Raw genomic sequence first — 19,727 nt, 5'->3', positions numbered from 1 at the left:
ATACTGTTTGGCCCTGTATCTACACTATCTCAGTGGAGCTACCATGTTCAGTCGGCTAGACTCATTCATGACAATAAAAACTGGTAACTAAGACACAGACCTGTTGGTATACTGTTTGGCCCTGTATCTACAGTATCTCAGTGGAGCTACCATGTTCAGTCGGCTAGACTCATCTTGACAATAAAATGGTGACTAAGACACAGACCTGTTGGTTTACTGTTTGTTGGCCCTTTATCCACAGTATCTCAGTGGAGCTACCATGTTCAGTCGGCTAGACTCATCTTGACAATAAACTGGTGACTAAGACACAGACCTGTTGTATAATACTGTTTGGCCCTGTATCTACAGTATCTCAGTGGAGCTACCATGTTCAGTCGGCTAGACTCATCTTGACAATAAACTGGTGACTAAGACACAGACCTGTTGGTATAATACTGTTTGGCCCTGTATCTACAGTATCTCAGTGGAGCTACCATGTTCAGTCGGCTAGACTCATCTTGACAATAAACTGGTGACTAAGACACAGACCTGTTGGTATTATAATACTGTTTGGCCCTGTATCTACAGTATCTCAGTGGAGCTACCATGTTCAGTTAGCTTAGACTCATCTTGACAATAAACTGGTGACTAAGACACAGACCTGTTGGTATAATACTGTTTGGCCCTGTATCTACACTATCTCAGTGGAGCTACCATGTTCTGTCGGCTAGACTCATCATGACAATAAACTGGTGACTAAGACACAGACCTGTTGGTATAATACTGTTTGGCCCTGTATCTACACTATCTCAGTGGAGCTACATGTTCAGTTAGCTAGACTCATCTTGGACAATAAACTGGTGACTAAGACACAGACTCTGTTGGTATAATACTGTTTGGCCCTGTATCTACACTATCTCAGTGGAGCTACCATGTTCTGTCGGCTAGACTCATCATGACAATAAACTGGTGACTAAGACACAGACCTGTTGTATAATACTGTTTGGCCCTGTATCTACACTATCTCAGTGGAGCTACCATGTTCAGTCGGCTAGACTCATCATGACAATAAACTGGTGACTAAGACACAGACCTGTTGGTATACTGTTTGGCCCTGTATCTACAGTATCTCAGTGGAGCTACCATGTTCAGTCGGCTAGACTCATCTTGACAATAAAATGGTGACTAAGACACAGACCTGTTGGTTTACTGTTTGTTGGCCCTTTATCCACAGTATCTCAGTGGAGCTACCATGTTCAGTTGGCTTGAACTCTTTCTTGACAATAAACTGGTGACTAAGACACAGACCTGTTGGTATACTGTTTGTTGACCCTGTATCCACTGTATCTCAGTGGAGCTACCATGTTCAGTTGGCTAGACTCTTCTTGACAATAAACTGGTGACTAAGACACAGACCTGTTGTTACAGTGTATGTTGAGCCTGTCTCCAGTCGGCTAGACTCTTCTTGACAATAAACTGGTGACTAAGACACAGACCTGTTGTTACAGTGTATGTTGAGCCTGTCTCCAGTCGGCTAGACTCTTCTTGACAATAAACTGGTGATTAAGACACATACCTGTTGTTACAGTGTATGTTGAGCCTGTCTCCACAGTCAGTAGCACCTCAGTACCGCAGTGGAGCTACTATGCTCAGTCGGCCAGTCTCCTCGTCCAAACGACAATATGACACCGACAAAACTGTCTGGCCTGTCAATAAACCTGTGACTAAGGTAGAAGCAATATACCAATGCTCAGGTGTGTATACTGATCAGGTGTCTCGGATAGAAGTCAATATTTTCCTTGACTATTAGGTTCCTGCCTTGCATAGAATTAGTGGTACAAAAGTAGTGTGAGCGTAAATGGAGCATTTTTGCTAAATCACCACAATTCAAAGTTCACCTTCTTGTTGATGCTTTATTTAAATTTATGCAGCTTCTTGCAGAAATAATTAAATTTTTGCTCAATGATGCAACATTTGATGGGAAAAGTACCAGAACCTATGTAAATGTATTACTTCTTTCAATTGAATTAAATTTATTAAAACTTATGTATAAGATGGTAAATTGAATCGAATTATTAAATATTTGAAGCAAATCATTACCTCACTATTTTTTTTAATCAAAAACCAACCATAGAATTACAATGTTTTCTGGGTTGATTACCAAGTCTTAATCAAGAGCTTTTTAGTTTCTTAAAATTCCTTGATTAAATTTTAAATGAACTATTTATTAAGTTTACAACTAAATAAACAAATATGTAAATATACACAAATGGAACATGCAAACAGAGATTATGTCATAAATTAAAGAAAAATATGTTTTGTAAGTTTAAATTAATTAGTAAATATTTTAAATGAAACTATAATTCATAAACGTTTTTATTGGTCTTGTAGTTAACAATGGCGACAAGGAAAATGCAGAGTAAACAAAGAGTATATATGTAAAAGTTAATCATATGTCAACGGACAACTGAATTGTAAATAGCAGCCGTTCAAAGTTGGCTTGAAGTTTCAGTTCACAAATATAAATAATAAATTACTGATGCATGAATCATTGTCATTTCATCCCTAGATTATGCCATTATAATGAGATTCAGCAATCATATATAACTTTAGTTTTGCCTGTGAATAAAAACTACCATGACCTAATTTATGTTTACCTAATGATTGTAAATTCAAGCCATCTTTGAACAGCTGCCATTTCCAGCTTGGTTGTTTGAGGTCAGGTTTGCACAATTGTACTCTACTAATAAAAACCTTTTAATGTGATGCCTATCAAAAGACAAAATGTTGCTTCTGGCTTGAGCAAGCCAACCTTTAAAGTGGTTGTGTTCGCTTATGCATTGACAGATTTCATTGAAAACAAGTAATGTTGGTATTTTTATAAAAGATATAAAATAGTTGGTATCTAGTAATTTGTTTTTACAACTATACTGGTTTTTTTATTTTACTTTTGGAATTTTCAATATACACCATTTTGTTAATGTTAAAGAAAATAACATAATATTTTTTTTAAATTTTACTCTCGTCTATTTAAACCTAGGAGCCAAATTAATTTTCTTTAGCTTAACTATTTTTAGATATAATAATTTTGTATACAAAATGGCGGCTAGCTGCTAAAAGAGACATTTTTCGACCTATGTTTAGATGACAATTTTTTGAAATGATGAATACTATCACCCACAGACATTTGTAACACCCTTTTGTCAACACCCTGTATATATATTCTGCATATATAATAGCCCATGAGGACTATCCCTAGTAGCTCGGCTGAATAGCCACTGAACGGAGAAAAAATGCTCTGAGATCAAAATGGCCATGAGCCCCTAGCAGCTACAGAGCGAAACATATCTACTCTGTAGATAGCCTTTGTATATATATTGAAAATTAACAATTAAACGTTGAAAAGGGACTTTTGCACATATGTAAACAGTATATAAATTAAAATACAACAGAATGAATATTGAGATTATAAAAGACTGTTAATAAAATAAATAACAGCTGATAAGAGTGACATTATGACATATGATGAAGTTAGTTGGATTGGTTGGTTTCATAAAATAGTTAAATATTGATCCAGATTCAGAACCACAAATCTGTAAAACAATTGATTAGTTGTTGAAGTTTTGTTATAAATTTCGTACTAATGACTATTAAAGTTGAGATTGGCCTATAGTTTGCTTTTCAGATGCATCAGATGTTTTAATTGATAATACCTTTCTTGAAAAAATTTATTAGCTTGGCAAGTGCTATTAATTATTGCTTAATTTCCATTGATTAATTGTGTCAGTTAGTTCTATGTAGATTTTAATTTTAGTATTTTAATTTCTTTCTGCTTATATTTTTTGCGGAAATGCATTAGAATGGGTTTAGTTTCTTTAGGTGACTTGTGAGTATACTCCATAAACATTTTTTGAAATTTCCTGTCTTACTTGAAACACTGCTCACTTGATATTGCACAAATATGAGATCCATTTAATTAGTATCCGGACAGGTTTTATATCTCCACTGATGAGCATCATAGAACAATGAAATTTTGCAGACTTGAACTTTGTACTCTACCTGACTTTTTACAAGTTTTGGTGATTCATATTGATTAGCTCTGTAACAGTAAAATATTGTTTCAGTAACACATATTGAGATCTTCATTACATTTTGAGATGTTGAAAAGATTAATCAGAGCTCTTGTATGTAGTCTTTTCAAACACTGGGAGATACTATTATAGACCTATTAAAAGTTATTGAGCGCTCTTGGTGTTTTAATAATTTTAACAAAGGTTGTGAAAGTATTAAAAATTGATGAGCTGTTTGGAAAGACCACAAGAATAATGTGATGAAAACATTGAAACCGTGCAGAAATTAGTGATAGAGGACAATCAAATAACAGTAGAAGAATCAGTGAGGATAGAGGTATCGGGGGTTGGTCCTGTTCACCAATTTGGACTGTTGATTTGGATTTGAAATGAAGTTCTGCAATGTTTAACCTAAAATCGCTTTTTCTCTGTAAAGAATTCTCGTCTGCTTAAGATCTCATATCCAGTGCTTTAAAAATAACATGCATATCGACACGAAGCTGCTGAAATATTCTTACAAAAAAGTATCTATATGTATACATAGAGCGTTTTCTTAAAAAAAAAGAAAGTCTCAAAGTTCTACACTAATGAATGGAATTAAGATGATTTGATGTACAGGGGAAGCTCAGTATGTGGATGACATACCTGAACTGCCTGGAGAGCTGCACGGAGCTCTGGTGCTCACTACAGTTGGCCAAGGAACGATCACTTCCATCGACTCCAGCCAAGCTATGGTTTGTGTTATTCATGTTTACCTAAACAATTCACTCCATCTTCATGACTTATTTGTGTAACAGCCTCAGTGATGGAGGTTTTAGTAATAATATGAACAATTCTTTTCAAAAGTGGGTTTAAATGTAATAAATAAAATGCTATACTTACTGGCACTACTTTATTTACAGAGCTTGCCAGGTGTGGTTGCCTTTTACTCTGCCAAAGACATCCCTGGAGTAAACAGTTTCACCTCTGGCTTTCCTGATGATGAACCCGTAAGTTATTGATGTCCCTCTGTGTAGTGTAAAAAAAAGCTGTGAATAGTTATACATCAAATAACTTTTCTTTTATACATTAAAACATTAATGGAGATTTTGGGAGTACTTTGATTGAATGTATTTGTGTACTAATGTTGTTCCAAGTGAAGGTCCATATCCAGTATTCCAATGTCACATCTTCAGTCCTTAACATACTCATGTGTCATCAATATGTATATTGCAGGTTTTCTGTGATGACAAGGTATTGTACTGTGGCCAGCCTGTGGGATTGGTGGTGGCTGAGACTCAGAGCCTGGCAAAAAGAGCTGCTGCCATGGTCCAGATCCAGTATTCCAATGTCACATCTCCTGTCCTCGATATGAAGCTGGTCATCGCTAACAGTGATGCTGCACGTATAGTCCAACAAGCAGAGATTACCCCAGCAGTCTCCTCAGGTTAAGCATACTTTGTGAATTGTTGGTCTATGAGTTTTTCACTTATTTTCCTGCTGCAAAGTCAAAATTTTAATAATTTTTCCTTGTCTAATGGATCTATGGATCAATTCTGTATATTCAAATCAACTTTTTATGTTATGTATGTAAAACACTTGTAAACAACATTACATTTATAGGGCTTGGATAAAATTGCTCGTAATCATTGAATACAAATTTCTGAAAATGGGGTATAATATTTAGCAGCCCAAGATTGAGACCTAACTTAGAAGTTAGAACAGTGTTTATGCACTTAATTTAAGTATTTTGTCAAGTTATAACGTCTTAGGTAATTTCTTTCATGTCTGTATTACCAAATCATTGATTTTTCACACAAAATATGGGAAAGCTTTGATTCTAACCTAATTATTTTTTTCTCCTCTTTCATAACAATATAAATAGATATTATGGAATACTACCATCCTCGTAGTCTCATAGTAAAACGATGTGTCTATCTAAGCATGTGTTTTGTATCCAGATACTGGAGAGGAGACAATTAGTGTTGAGGGTTCTGTAGATCTACATGAACAGTATCATCTAACCATGGAGCTGCAAACCTGCGTGTGTGTGCCCATTGAGGACGGTTTAGACCTTTACTCCAGCACTCAGTGGATGGAACATGTACACAATGCAGTATCTAGAGTCTTAGCAATGCCTGCACACAGGTGTGTATTCCAAACATAAAATACTGTATACTTGCAGTAGGATAGCAAACCAATCTATAAAGCGGATCGTTCAAATCTTAGTGTATAAAATGGAATTATTCTCAATTAGATGAATTGTGTTGAACAGGATTAACATGAAGGTGCGTCGTCTAGGAGGAGGTTATGGTGCTAAACTGACCAGATCTACTTGGGTTGCAACACAGTGTGCTGTTGCAGCAAAATTGTCTAATCGGCCTGTACGGCTTGTACTAAACCTGCAAACTAATATGGAGACTATGGGCAAACGTTACAGTTGTTTCACTAACTATAAGGTATGTCTCAGAGGGGATAGAATGTCAAGCTAACCTTGTCCACTTGGATTAACACTCTCTTGCCCTATCTGGTTTGCACTAAACCTGCAAACTAATATGGAGACTATGGGCAAACGTTACAGTTGTTTCACTAACTATAAGGTATGTCTCAGAGGGGATAGAATGTCAAGCTAACCTTGTCCACTTGGATTAACACTCTCTTGCCCTATCTGGTTTGTACTAAACCTGCAAACTAATATGGAGACTATGGGCAAACGTTACAGTTGTTTCACTAACTATAAGGTATGTTTCAGAGGGGATAGAATGTCAAGCTAACCTTGTCCACTTGGATTAACACTCCCTTGCCCTATCTGGTTTGTACTAAACTCGCAAACTAATAAGAAACCTATGGACAAGCGTTACAGTAGTTGTCTCGCTAACTATAAAGAATGTCTTGGAGGGGATACAATGCCATATTAACCATGTTTACCTGGATTATGGATTAACACTCAACTGCTTGATATGATGTGTACTAACCTCTAGTTTAATGTTGTGTGGTAATATAAAGTTCCAGGAATTTGCAACACAAATTAAATTATGAGAAAAATCTTATCAACCTTCACAATAGCCTTCCTCTAACTTCACACAATAATTTCAACGTTTATGTCATGAAGCACCCTTGGTAATCCTCCAAATTTATCCTGTTCAGAACCACAGTTACAGGTTCATTGACCTTCTGTATGCTAACATTATGAGTGCAGTGTGATTTCATCTTAGTTAGATCTGGCAATGTTGGAAAGCCTCTTTTGCCTAAACCTCTTGCATAATGAATGACAAATGAGCCAATGTGTTGTTATGGTGCAGTATCCAGCCTGTTGCAGTGAATTCAGCCACTCAATAGGTTGCCAACATAGAAATGTCTAGTCACTGTTTTTGGCCGGTAGGAACATGTCACAATGAATGATGCTATAGATATAAACAAAAACAAATTGCACACCTTCAGACACAACTTGGACAACGTTGCTTTTGTTGGTCACTCTCCACCTTCTTCCACACAACTGACTGTGTGACGATCTCAGGATCATACTCAGAGTTCCAAGTCTCATCTCCAGTCCAACTCCTTCAATCTCTTGAATGCCAGACAAAACATCTCACAGATTAATTTTTGAAAGTGTTTCTATTCATGGGTGAGAAGTTGATAAGTGGCACTATCTTTGCACAAATATTTTTTAATAGAAATAATGTCTTCATTTTAAGAGTAAGGTATAGAGTAAGTTTAATATGAAGTTAATGTTTGTGAAATGGATTTTGAACTCACTAAAATAATTCTCATTTGCAGGCAAGAAATCGTATTGAATGAAAAGTCCATAATTCCCTTAACAGGTTCATTTTTAGTTATATTCAAGAAATTCTTGTTCTACTAACTATCCACATAAATGGTGCAAATTTTATTTTATTTATCTGTATAACACTGTACCTCTGAAATTCTTCAAGAAGTTGTCTTGACAGCAATTAAAAATAAATTTATTTTTTTGAGTTGTTTTGAAGATGTCATTACATTGTATGATCATCTTTAACTAAGCTTCTTAATTATGAGGGAGTTTTCATAATCTATCCAGAAAATTAACCACTTCAGTTAAAGTTATTTTAATCTTTTTAACCCCAACGTCCTTATATATGAACACTGTAAAAATGGCATCAACTCTTGAAGTCCGTATAGTGCGGACATGCACTTTTTATTATTTTACTGGCCACCTATTTTACCAAATGCTTTTAAATTCCACAGACTTGTGTACAAAGATGTATTGCATCGAAGTACATTAATTCGTAAAGCTTTGATTTTGTATTTTGTCAGATTTAATTATTTTATCAGAAATAACTTTGGTTTCTAATTTAAGTATTTCAAACCTTGTGTTACATTTACTTGCACAGAAATGGCAAAAAGGAAAAATTACATTCCTTCCAAAAATTGGTCTTACTCTTATAAATAAAGTAGGCCTATAATTTTTGTTTTTTAGATTAAGAACTAAATTTAACATTCAATGACTAGATTTTGTGTATCAAATAGATTTTAGCTGTATGGTTTTCATCAACAAACTTGAAGTTTTAAAATTTTTATTTATTCTATATGTTGAAAATATAATATTCAGAATATTATTTTGCTTTTTCATGTTTCTCTAAACTAAATTTAATTAAAAGTAAAATAAAAGAATAATTAGCAAGATACTAATAGGTGACAACAAAAAGAGCATGGTTTTGAGTTGTTTAAAAAACTCGTACATTTTATCTAAAATGGCTTGGGATTTTTGGCATATAGCGTAATATAATAGAATAGCCAGAGGTTAAAAGGGTCAACCTTACCAAAATATTTGTTCTCACATTTAGTGTAAAAAGTCAATGTAACATTTTATTACTGTTTGATTTTTTTGCAGGCAAATGTTAACAAAACAACTGGTAAAATTGTACATTTGGAGGGAAGCCTGTATGAGGATGCAGGTTGGTCAGAGAATGACCCAGTGGTGGAAGGCACATTGGCCATGTTACCTAGTGCATACGATGCCTCCACATGGAATGTTAAGGGCAGTATTGTCAAAACAGACAAGGCATCCAATACCTGGTGTAGATCTCCAGGTGAGATTTGTATATTTTTTAATTAGTTGATAAAACTGTAAATGATCATTTTAGACCACAACAATTTGGGCAAGTTCATTCATTATGTCTGAATTGATGCAAGGAATGTGTTAAGTGTTAATGTGTTTTCTGTTTAGGCTCAACAGAAGCTATAGGTACAATAGAAGTAATAATGGACAATATTGCGTGCACTACGGGGTTGGATCCAATCCAAGTCAGGTTGGCCAACATGGTGATGTCAGAATCCAGCCCAATACCTGCCATGGTCGAAGAGTGGAGAAAACTGACTGACTACGATGCCAGATTAGAAGAGATAAATAAATTCAATCAAGTAAGAATGAACAAGTTAGATTAGTAATTTCACTGTATTCTTGTTGACTGCAAAGAAATTCTCAAAGTCATTGTTCGAAAAGTTGTATTTATAATAGTCTTAAAAGGAGAGTAAAAATTTCTTTTAATGGATGAACATTTTGGAAACTTTGTACAAAATCTTATTCTTCTGTTTTATTATACAGAGTGTAAAAAAGTTTCCGCACTGGCTTGGTAACTCCTAAACGATTACAGGTAAAGCAATAAAACTTGGTACATATTACTGCACCTATAAATGTACTTTTTGAAGTAGCTATCATTTTTTTTGTTATGTAAAAGGGATGGCCTGCAAGGAGTCAGAAGAAAATCTTAAATGAAAGCATAGGTTGAGTAGTACATCAAATTAAAGGTCTTTATTAGTAGAGTACAATGTCGGAAATCCGACCTCAAAGGGTTCACTCTTTAGAAAATTACGCTGGTTTAAAGTTTTAAACATTTACAGTATAGGTCCTGTACTAGATGGTTTAATATTCTTATGTTTGCTCAAGTTATGAAAGTTAAACTTAATAAATGAATAAGAAATAGTTTTTAAGGTAGTAGAAATCCAATGGAGAATGGTCTAAAAGGAGTTTTTACAACATTTACAACTCAAGATGTACATCATTATACAGAACAGGGTTGTTTAGCAGAGATGAATGCTGAAGGGAAAAACCTGGTATCAGTTCTTGTAATAGAAAATTCTTATTTTTAGGTTAAGCTTTGAACTTTACTTGGTGTACATCTTACATTACACTTTAAAGCAATTTACATCTTGAGCTATGCTTACATTTTTTTTTTTCCAAACTCCTTGTAGACCATCCTCCATTGGATGTGAAAAATCACTTATTACATATATGATGACTACTTTCAGACGCTGTAGAATTTCGCTACTTCTAGAATTCAATGGAAATGCTGCAGAAGAAAATGTCAATGGAGATTCAGAAACATATTACTGCTTACTTACCAAGCATTTTAAAATCAAAATGTTGTATTGATTTTGAAGATAAAAAATGTGTTATTCTAAATATATGGGTTTATATTAAGTCCTGATATGCCTGGATATATTCTAAACGGTTTGAAATATCAATGTAAAATTTTATTAAAAATATCAAAATATATTAAAATATCATACTTATTCAAATACTTTTTTGGAGGGTAAAAATATTTTGTCCCCTTTTTTAAAGGTTGGTAGAGGGGGGGTCACTTTAAATTTTCAAATTGCAACCCCTATCTTGTGACATGTCATTTTAAAGGTAAATTCAGAAGAAACACAATAACATGAACAAAACATCTACAACGATCCTAGCAATAGTTATGGGCAAACAAACCCTTACATCTAAGGGTGTAAATTAAGTCTGTAATTTTGAGAAATTTACCTCCCTCAGAAAAATGCCATAAAATAAATTTGAAAATCTAAAAGCATTTTGCCCATCAACAACCAGAGGGTTTTATTTTGACTTGTTGATTGTTGATTTTGGTTCAGTATAAAGAGCGGTGGACTGGTCACAAAAATCACCCTCATGTATTTTAGATATAGATGGTAAATTTAGTTAAATCCATAAAATATTAGAAGTTGAAACACACCATGAAAACACTAAGTTATACTTTGATTCTTCAGTTATATTATTAATATGAAAATATGTTTAGTATTACCTTTAATGACCAGAGTTTGTGCAAATGCATGATTCACATGATAAGTTAAATGCGCTGTTGTCACAGGAAAACTGTTGGAAGCATTGTGGTATCAGCATGGTACCCATGACGTACAAACTGTTTTCTGGCCAGTAGATACAATGCTGCAATCACAATATACCCTGTTGATAGCAGAGAGTGGCTGTTATGTTACAGGAAAACTGTTGGAAGCAGCGGGGTATCAGCTTGGTACCCATGACATACAAACTGTTTCTGGCCAGTAGATACAATGCTGCAATCACAATATACCCTGTTGATAGCAGAGTGGCTGTTATGTTACAGGAAAACTGTTGGAAGCAGCGTGGTATCAGCTTTGGTACCCATGACATACAAACTGTTTCTGGCCAGTAGATACAATGCTGCTGCAATCACAATATACCCTGTTGATAGCAGAGTGGCAGTTATGTTACAGGAAAACTGTTGGAAGCAGCGTGGTATCAGCTTGGTACCCATGACGTACAAACTGTTTCTGGCCAGTAGATACAATGCTGCAGTCACAATATACGCTGTTGATAGCAGAGTGGCTGTTATGTTACAGGAAAACTGTTGGAAGGAGCGTGGTATCAGCTTAGTACCCTGACGTACAAACTGTTTCTGGCCAGTAGATACAATGCTGCAGTCACAATATACCCTGTTGATAGCAAGAGTGGCTGTTATGTTACAGGAAAACGGTTGGAAGGAGCATGGTATCAGCTTAGTACCCATGACGTACAAACTGTTTCTGGCCAGTAGATACAATGCTGCAGTCACAATATACCCTGTTGATAGCAGAGTGGCTGTTATGTTACAGGAAAACTGTTGGAAAGGAGCGTGGTATCAGCTTGATGGTACCCATGACGTACAAACTGTTTCTGGCCAGTAGATACAATGCTGCAGTCACAATATACGCTGTTGATAGCAGAGTGGCTGTTATGTTACAGGAAAACTGTTGGAAGGAGCGTGGTATCAGCTTAGTACCCATGACGTACAAACTGTTTCTGGCCAGTAGATACAATGCTGCAGTCACAATATACCCTGTTGATAGCAAGAGTGGCTGTTATGTTACAGGAAAACGGTTGGAAGGAGCATGGTATCAGCTTAGTACCCATGACGTACAAACTGTTTCTCTGGCCAGTAGATACAATGCTGCAGTCACAATATACCCTGTTGATAGCAGAGTGGCTGTTATGTTACAGGAAAACTGTTGGAAGGAGCGGTGGTATCAGCCTTGGTACCACATGACGTACAAACTGTTTTCTGGCCAGTAGATACAATGCTGCAGTCACAATATACGCTGTTGATAGCAGAGTGGCTGTTTATGTTACAGGAAAACTGTTGGAAGGAGCGTGGTATCAGCTTAGTACCCATGACGTACAAACTGTTTTTGGCCAGTAGATACAATGCTGCAGTCACAATATACCCTGTTGATAGCAGAGTGGCTGTTATGTTACAGGAAAACTGTTGGAAGGAGCGTGGTATCAGCTTAGTACCCATGACGTACAAACTGTTTCTGGCCAGTAGATACAATGCTGCAGTCACAATATACCCTGTTGATAGCAGAGTGGCTGTTATGTTACAGGAAAACTGTTGGAAGCATTGTGGTATCAGCTTAGTACCCATGACGTACAAACTGTTTCTGGCCAGTAGATACAATGCTGCAGTCACAATATACCCTGTTGATAGCAGAGTGGCTGTTATGTTACAGGAAAACTGTTGGAAGGAGCATGGTATCAGCTTAGTACCCCATGACGTACAAACTGTTTCTGGCCAGTAGATACAATGCTGCAGTCACAATATACCCTGTTGATAGCAAGAGTGGCTGTTATGTTACAGGAAAACTGTTGGAAGGAGCATGGTATCAGCTTAGTACCCATGACGTACAAACTGTTTCTGGCCAGTAGATACAATGCTTGCAGTCACAATAAACCCTGTTGATAGCAGAGTGGCTGTTATGTTACAGGAAAACTGTTGGAAGCATTGTGGTATCAACTAGTACCCATGACGTACAAAACTGTGTTTCTGGCCAGTAGATACAATGCTGCAGTCACAAATATACCTGTTGATAGCAGAGTGGCTGTTATGTTACAGGAAAACTGTTGGAAGGAGCATGGTATCAGCTTAGTACCCATGACGTACAAACTGTTTCTGGCCAGTAGATACAATGCTGCAGTCACAATATACCCTGTTGATAGCAGAGTGGCTGTTATGTTACAGGAAAACTGTTGGAAGGAGCATGGTATCAGCTTAGTACCCATGACGTACAAACTGTTTCTGGCCAGTAGATACAATGCTGCAGTCACAATATACCCCTGTTGATAGCAGAGTGGCTGTTATGTTACAGGAAAACTGTTGGAAGGAGCGTGGTATCAGCTTAGTACCCATGACGTACAAACTGTTTCTGGCCAGTAGATACAATGCTGCAGTCACAATATACCCTGTTGATAGCAGAGTGGCTGTTATGTTACAGGAAAACTGTTTTGGAAGCATTGTGGTATCAGCTTAGTACCCATGACGTACTAAACTGTTTCTTCTGGCCAGTAGATACAATGCTGCAGTCACAATATACCCTGTTGATAGCAGAGTGGCTGTTATGTTACAGGAAAACTGTTGGAAGCAGCGTGGTATCAGCTTAGTACCCATGACGTACAAACTGTTTCTGGCCAGTAGATACAATGCTGCAGTCACAATATACGCTGTTGATGGCACAGTGGCTGTCACACATGGTGGTATAGAGTGTGGTCAAGGCATTAACACCAAGGTATTTGTTAGAGTATTGTATTTGATATTCTAGACTTGTTTCAAAACAAATAAGTTTGAAAACCACTAAATACAAAGTTTCTGTATACTTAATTTTGTTCAATAACAAAATGTAAACAAATGTAAACAAAACATATTTTATTATAAGGGTTATCCATAAAGTAGATTACATTTATATATAAACAAAAAACAAAGTACAAGTATTATATACGTCTCTGAAAGTGACACTAAAATATTATTTTCCAACATAATCACCATACAAATTTAGACACTCATCGTAGCGGTGATCTAGTTTTGAAATTACAGCGTTATAAAATTCTACCACCTGAGACTTTAACCAGGTAATCACACCTTCCCGTAGTTCTGTGTTGTCATCAAAGTGTTGCGTTGCAAGCCAGGTCTTCATTGTTGAAAACAGGTGGTAATCACTGTAAGGTGGATGTGGACACACTTTCCACTTAAAAGCATCCAGGACTTCTCAAGTTTGATTTTCGATGTGTTGATTTTCGTTTCCCATCTTGCATAAAATTTATGGTATTCTAATTTCTGCTTAACAATTTTGTGTAACCAACTCCTTGAAATTTAAGGAAAAGTGAGAGTTCTATTGTTGTGAATCGGTAGTCTTCTTTAATCTTCTCATCGGCTTTAGAGACAATTTCATCGGTCACAATGCTTTGCCATCCTTTTTCATTCGTCATCATGCACATTAGTTTGGCCATTTTTAAACTTAATGCACTATTAACGCATTACACCTTCAGTAATCACATTGTTTCCATAACATTTTAAACTACTATTGTAAAATAACAAGGAGCAGCAGTAACCTTTCACTAGCACGGCTAGATAGACACGAACTGAGAAACGCCCTGACAAAAAATGGCCTCAATAGTTTCGCCCTTAACAGCTACAGAGCGAACAGTAATCTACTTTCTTGATTACCCTTGAATATCCTGTCATTTTTTTCAATTTTTATAATATCTTACAATATCTCTCTTCATAAAAAAATAAAGAATACAAGAAAAATTTGGAGACAAAAACTTTTAGGATCAATTAGTCAATCCTTTGTATATATTAGCAATCCTCATAAAATATGTTTCACAAATTAAAAAAAATGTCATTGTAAACTTAAAAAATAGACATATGAAGTAAATATGATAATTAACTCATAACACATTATCATAATGATAATTAAATAATGCTAATCCTGGAATTAGGATATGAATCATTAATAGTTTTTTTTATAATAAATATGTTTACAAAATTAAAAGTGTAAAGTGTAAAAGTTTTATCCTATTATTTATAGGATAAAAACTGCTCTATTAAAATCTCTTCCATTGCAGTTTTATTTTTTTCTATTAATAATTTTTATGAAGTTTTGTGAATTGTTATAAAATTTAGTGCCGAAGAAAAATGCTGTTTTTATAAAAGTATCAAATCTGTAGGTACAAAAGACTTCTGTATGCCTTGTATTGTAATCTTTTGATTTTTTAATATATATATATGTTTTTAAATATGTATGGAAAAGTCGAAGAGAGAGAATCCACAAAAAAATATCACTGAGAACTGATAACGGGACTCATTACAGAATCTAAAGAAGTTGCGACGATTGTTTCATTAATGTTACCAGATATCTACAGTGTAATGTATCTCAAGCTATAGAATTTTTTCAAAAATCTAAAAAAAGATAACCAAGCTTCCCTGTTTTTATTTCTATCTACTTCAGACAGAGTAAGCAAAACTCTAAAGACTTTAAAGAACACAAAGTCAGTCACTCAGGACAGTGTTCCTACATGTGGTAAAGGCCTCTTTGGATTTCATTTCTAAACCGCTGGTACCATTAATTAATAATTCATTTATCTCCAGATTATTCCCTGACATTTTAAAATATACTGAAATCGTAGCTTTATTTAAAAAAAGAAAGAACAAATATATCCAATTATCATCCGTTAGCAATCTTGCCTATCAATTCTATGTCTATGTCAGAGTGGACAGCCATATTGACTGGAAGTCTCATATAACTTCTTTGGCAGGTAAACTAATGTCCGCTTGTTTTGCCTTAAGGGTCTTAAGCCCAGTTGTTAATTTTAATACACTAAAGGCTGTCTACTATGCATATGTATACTCTCATCTGATATGTGTGGTGATGTTTTGTGGCAACTCTGTAGATTCACACACAAGTTTTAAACTTCAATAATGAATAATTAGAATTATGTTTCAGTTACAATACAATAATTCGTGCAGACAAATCTTCAAAAAATTTGAAATTTTAACACTGTCATTTACATTTACGAACTGCTATCATTTCACAGGTCAAATATTAGTAGTACTGGCCTCAGTGACCAAGTCACTCATCGTTATCGGTTAAGACATGTCAACTTAAATTATTCAATCCACCATCTAACATTGTATGAGCAGGGAGCATATTACTCTTTATTCAGATTATATAATAAGTTCATTAAAGTTGGAAAAACCTATCACCAAATTCAGAAGTGCCCCTAAAACAGCATCACATTGTCCGTGCTGTTTATATTTTCTAGATTATATTTTCTAATTTTAATTCATTGATTTTAATGTAGATTAGTGTCATTTATATACTGATGTGTCATATGTTTACCAAAGCTTAAGCTTGTCATAATATAAACTAATATTATTAATAAATGAATAGGTTTAAGTAAATTTAAAAGTACATAAACTTAATACTGCCCTTAATCTACCTTTCATAAAAAAATATGATCAAAAACTTCTGTTTGTTTTTAAATAACGCCAATCTTATAAACTTCTGTATATTTAAATTATTACTGCTGCGTATATTGCAGTATTTCCTATATAGTCATACATTCTCATACCTTATCCACCTGTTTATTATTTCATATAAAATAACGTTTAGAAGATGGTTTTTACTATCACAAGCTAAACTTAATGTCTTTAATATGTGGAATAAAACAAGTTTCGAAAGAGATTTGTTATTCTTACTTTTCTTAACACATTCACTGCGGATGACAAAATTACCGGCGACAGAAAATGCGGGAATTTTTTTTGTTTTTTACTTACCCAAAACGAAGTCAGGATAGCCGAAAGGGTTGTCCAAGATATCCTGGAAGCTTCTTTGGCTGGAACGGGTGACGTCATGTCCGTGCCGAGTCTGCTCGTCATCCGCACCAGGTGCCGGTCCCCGTGTTGTATGTGCTCGCAGCGCACTAGGTTTCGGCACAAACACTAGCGAATTACACATATATAGTACATGAATGACATGTAGATAGTACACCAATTACACGTTCGGGGTGATCAGGGGTATCAACTCTTGAATAATGCAGACATCTCAAAATGCCAAGAAATCGATCTCGAGATATGTACTCCTTGTACATAGGAAAGTCCAACAACCAATGAGTTTTCCAATAGTCGTTCAATCGATTCAGTCTGACATTGCCAGTCAACAGTAGAAGGCCTAAGAATGTTCTTAGTTTGGCCATCACTAAGTCCTTCCATTTGGTTATGCGAGACGCGGGAGTAGTGGTGGGGCCACAAAATAGTTCCAGGGCATACAGGTTGGTTTGTCTAATGATATTCTCTAAAAACACGGTGTCAAAAAGGAGATTGAACCAGTCAATTGGTTTATTGTCACCTGGAATGGGAACGAGCAAGCCAGGTTGACCCGTGAACAGCATGTCACGTAAACCAGCCATGTCGCTGGCCGTGCCGGCCCACTGGGGGTGGGGGACGCCGCCTTCACCGTCCCTAGAACTGTTCAAACTCAACTCATTGTCTTCATCAGATGAAAATTATCGTCAATAACATTATCGTCTTCCTCCATTATGAGTACATACACTTACACAGTCAACAGACACTATAATCCACTCACACAATATCGCAAAGCATACACAACAAACGAAAATGGCGAACCGGCGATGAATCGCACCAACTGAATCACTGAAACAGGCACACCTCGCTATGAGTGTTACAGCCTTCCCGGGCAACTGCTCAGCTCACACTGAGGCAATATGAAAGCAGCTGCTGTATGCCGAGCTCGCTCGTCCACCGCCCGGCACGCCATTTTCGCATGACGAGCTGCTCGTCACCCACAGTGAATGTGTTAAGCAATATTATATTACAGATAATAATTTTTAAGTAATAGTATATGTAATTGTAGTAGTTGTGTGAATTTTGTTGATTCAATTACAATATTGACTTTTGTAACTCACATTATTGTCGATAGCGACTTCACTTATACCTTCCACATTACACAATTATATCCTTCTCAATCAAGGCTGATTATTTTAATACCTTGTAAGTGCAAGAGACAATGAGTTGGTGCCTATGACACTACAGTTGACTGAAGGTCATATAATTATTGGAAAAAAAATAAAAATATTGTGTTTTCTGCCACTGTTGCAACAACTTTGAGCAATCCAGTGGGTATTATTCTTTCTGGTAGATATATGCCAAACATGCTTATCGGAATCTGGAACATATAGCAGATAATGATTTAAATATAAATACAAAAATAATATCAGGCAGCACTCAGACATTGTTAATCTAAAATTTTTAATTGTAATGAATTAGTACTACGAAATTAAAATTTTTTTATTAATTGAATGTTTAATATTGATTTTTGTTGCAGGTTGTGCAGGTGTGTGCCTATGGTCTGGGTATTGACATGTCCCTAATACAAGTGAAGCCCACTGATATCCTTACCTCACCCAACAACGAAGGCACAGGAGGCAGCGTGTCCAGCGAATCTGTGTGTTTTGTAAGTACTTGAAATCTCATTCAGTTGGCTTAGATGATGTTTGACATATTGTGTCTATCTCAGACATCAATAGAGCCTCCTGAAGAGTTGAATTAATATAAGCTGTACTGTAAAAAACTACGGGAAAATTTTACAATAAACTAAAATTTAACAAATTTTAGTTTATTGTTAAATTTTTGCAGTTTTATCAGTGACTTGATATTGAATAAAACAACACCCATTGTACCTCTTTAAAAAAAACCATCAATGATCTATTAGATATTCTTTGCGGATACGCATAAATGGCTCTCTTTACTGTAGTTAATAACACTGAAACATTTAAGTACTGTATTTTGCTGTGAGATGGCGTATGTTTAATATAAGGGTAGGTCTACCTCATTTAATATCTCATTTAAAGGGCTTTGTCATTTTTAACTTTTGCATATTATTAAACATTGTGTTTATTTAGTTTACTATATTTAAAAAAAAGTATTATTATTTTTTTATTCTGCTATAAAAACCAATATAATATATTCATTACATTTCTATCTGCTACATTTTTGTATATTTTTAAAGGTTCACTCAATTTTTGTGATTTTCAAATATTTTTAGCAGATTATATTTTAATTACAAATAATAGATTTTCAACAAACAAATAATTTAATTTTTCAGGTACTATGTAACAAACAACAGATTTTAGAAAAAATCAATATTCTGGGTGTTTTGCGATAGGTTGGCATAGCCTAATAGTATTAAAATCTTTTAATGTCCCTGTTATGAGCTTCCATAAATGCCAAGTTTCATGTTATTTCCTCCAATGAATACTGAGATATGTATTTTTTAATAAAAAACCCATATGGACAGGCAGACACTAAATAAAGTGGGATAAGATACATGTTCATTAAAACTTTTTGCATGTTTTTGTGTTTACTATCATATCCTGTAGAAGTCTGTGTTTTTCACAATACCAAACCTGTTACTTTTAAAAGGGTTAATAAATGTTTCTTGAGTTTTTTTTTACAGACAAATGATGTGATGTACTATCACATGACTTAGATGCTTGTTTAATTCTTGGATAAGAAATAAAATGCATAAGTTTACATGAACTGTGTGTTTTTGGCATAAAACAAA

At 35.2% G+C, this 19,727-nt stretch overlaps 1 protein-coding gene across 1 annotated transcript in view; it reads left to right on the top strand.

The window, feature by feature from the left end:
• LOC124361276 (xanthine dehydrogenase-like) overlaps nt 1-19,727 on the top strand; it is a 64,158-nt gene that overhangs the window by 31,519 nt on the left and 12,912 nt on the right. The window contains exons 10-19 of the mRNA XM_046815325.1: nt 1,568-1,733; nt 4,668-4,783; nt 4,952-5,038; nt 5,265-5,475; nt 5,990-6,176; nt 6,304-6,487; nt 8,899-9,097; nt 9,235-9,428; nt 13,716-13,874; nt 18,489-18,617. Coding sequence (XP_046671281.1) covers nt 1,568-1,733; nt 4,668-4,783; nt 4,952-5,038; nt 5,265-5,475; nt 5,990-6,176; nt 6,304-6,487; nt 8,899-9,097; nt 9,235-9,428; nt 13,716-13,874; nt 18,489-18,617 — 1,632 coding nt within the window. The remainder of the gene's footprint in view (nt 1-1,567; nt 1,734-4,667; nt 4,784-4,951; nt 5,039-5,264; nt 5,476-5,989; nt 6,177-6,303; nt 6,488-8,898; nt 9,098-9,234; nt 9,429-13,715; nt 13,875-18,488; nt 18,618-19,727) is intronic.

This window comes from Homalodisca vitripennis, chromosome 4 (assembly GCF_021130785.1).
Source record: "Homalodisca vitripennis isolate AUS2020 chromosome 4, UT_GWSS_2.1, whole genome shotgun sequence".
Classification (NCBI taxonomy): Eukaryota; Metazoa; Arthropoda; class Insecta; order Hemiptera; family Cicadellidae; genus Homalodisca; species Homalodisca vitripennis.
This window is presented reverse-complemented; position numbering and strand designations above follow the sequence as displayed.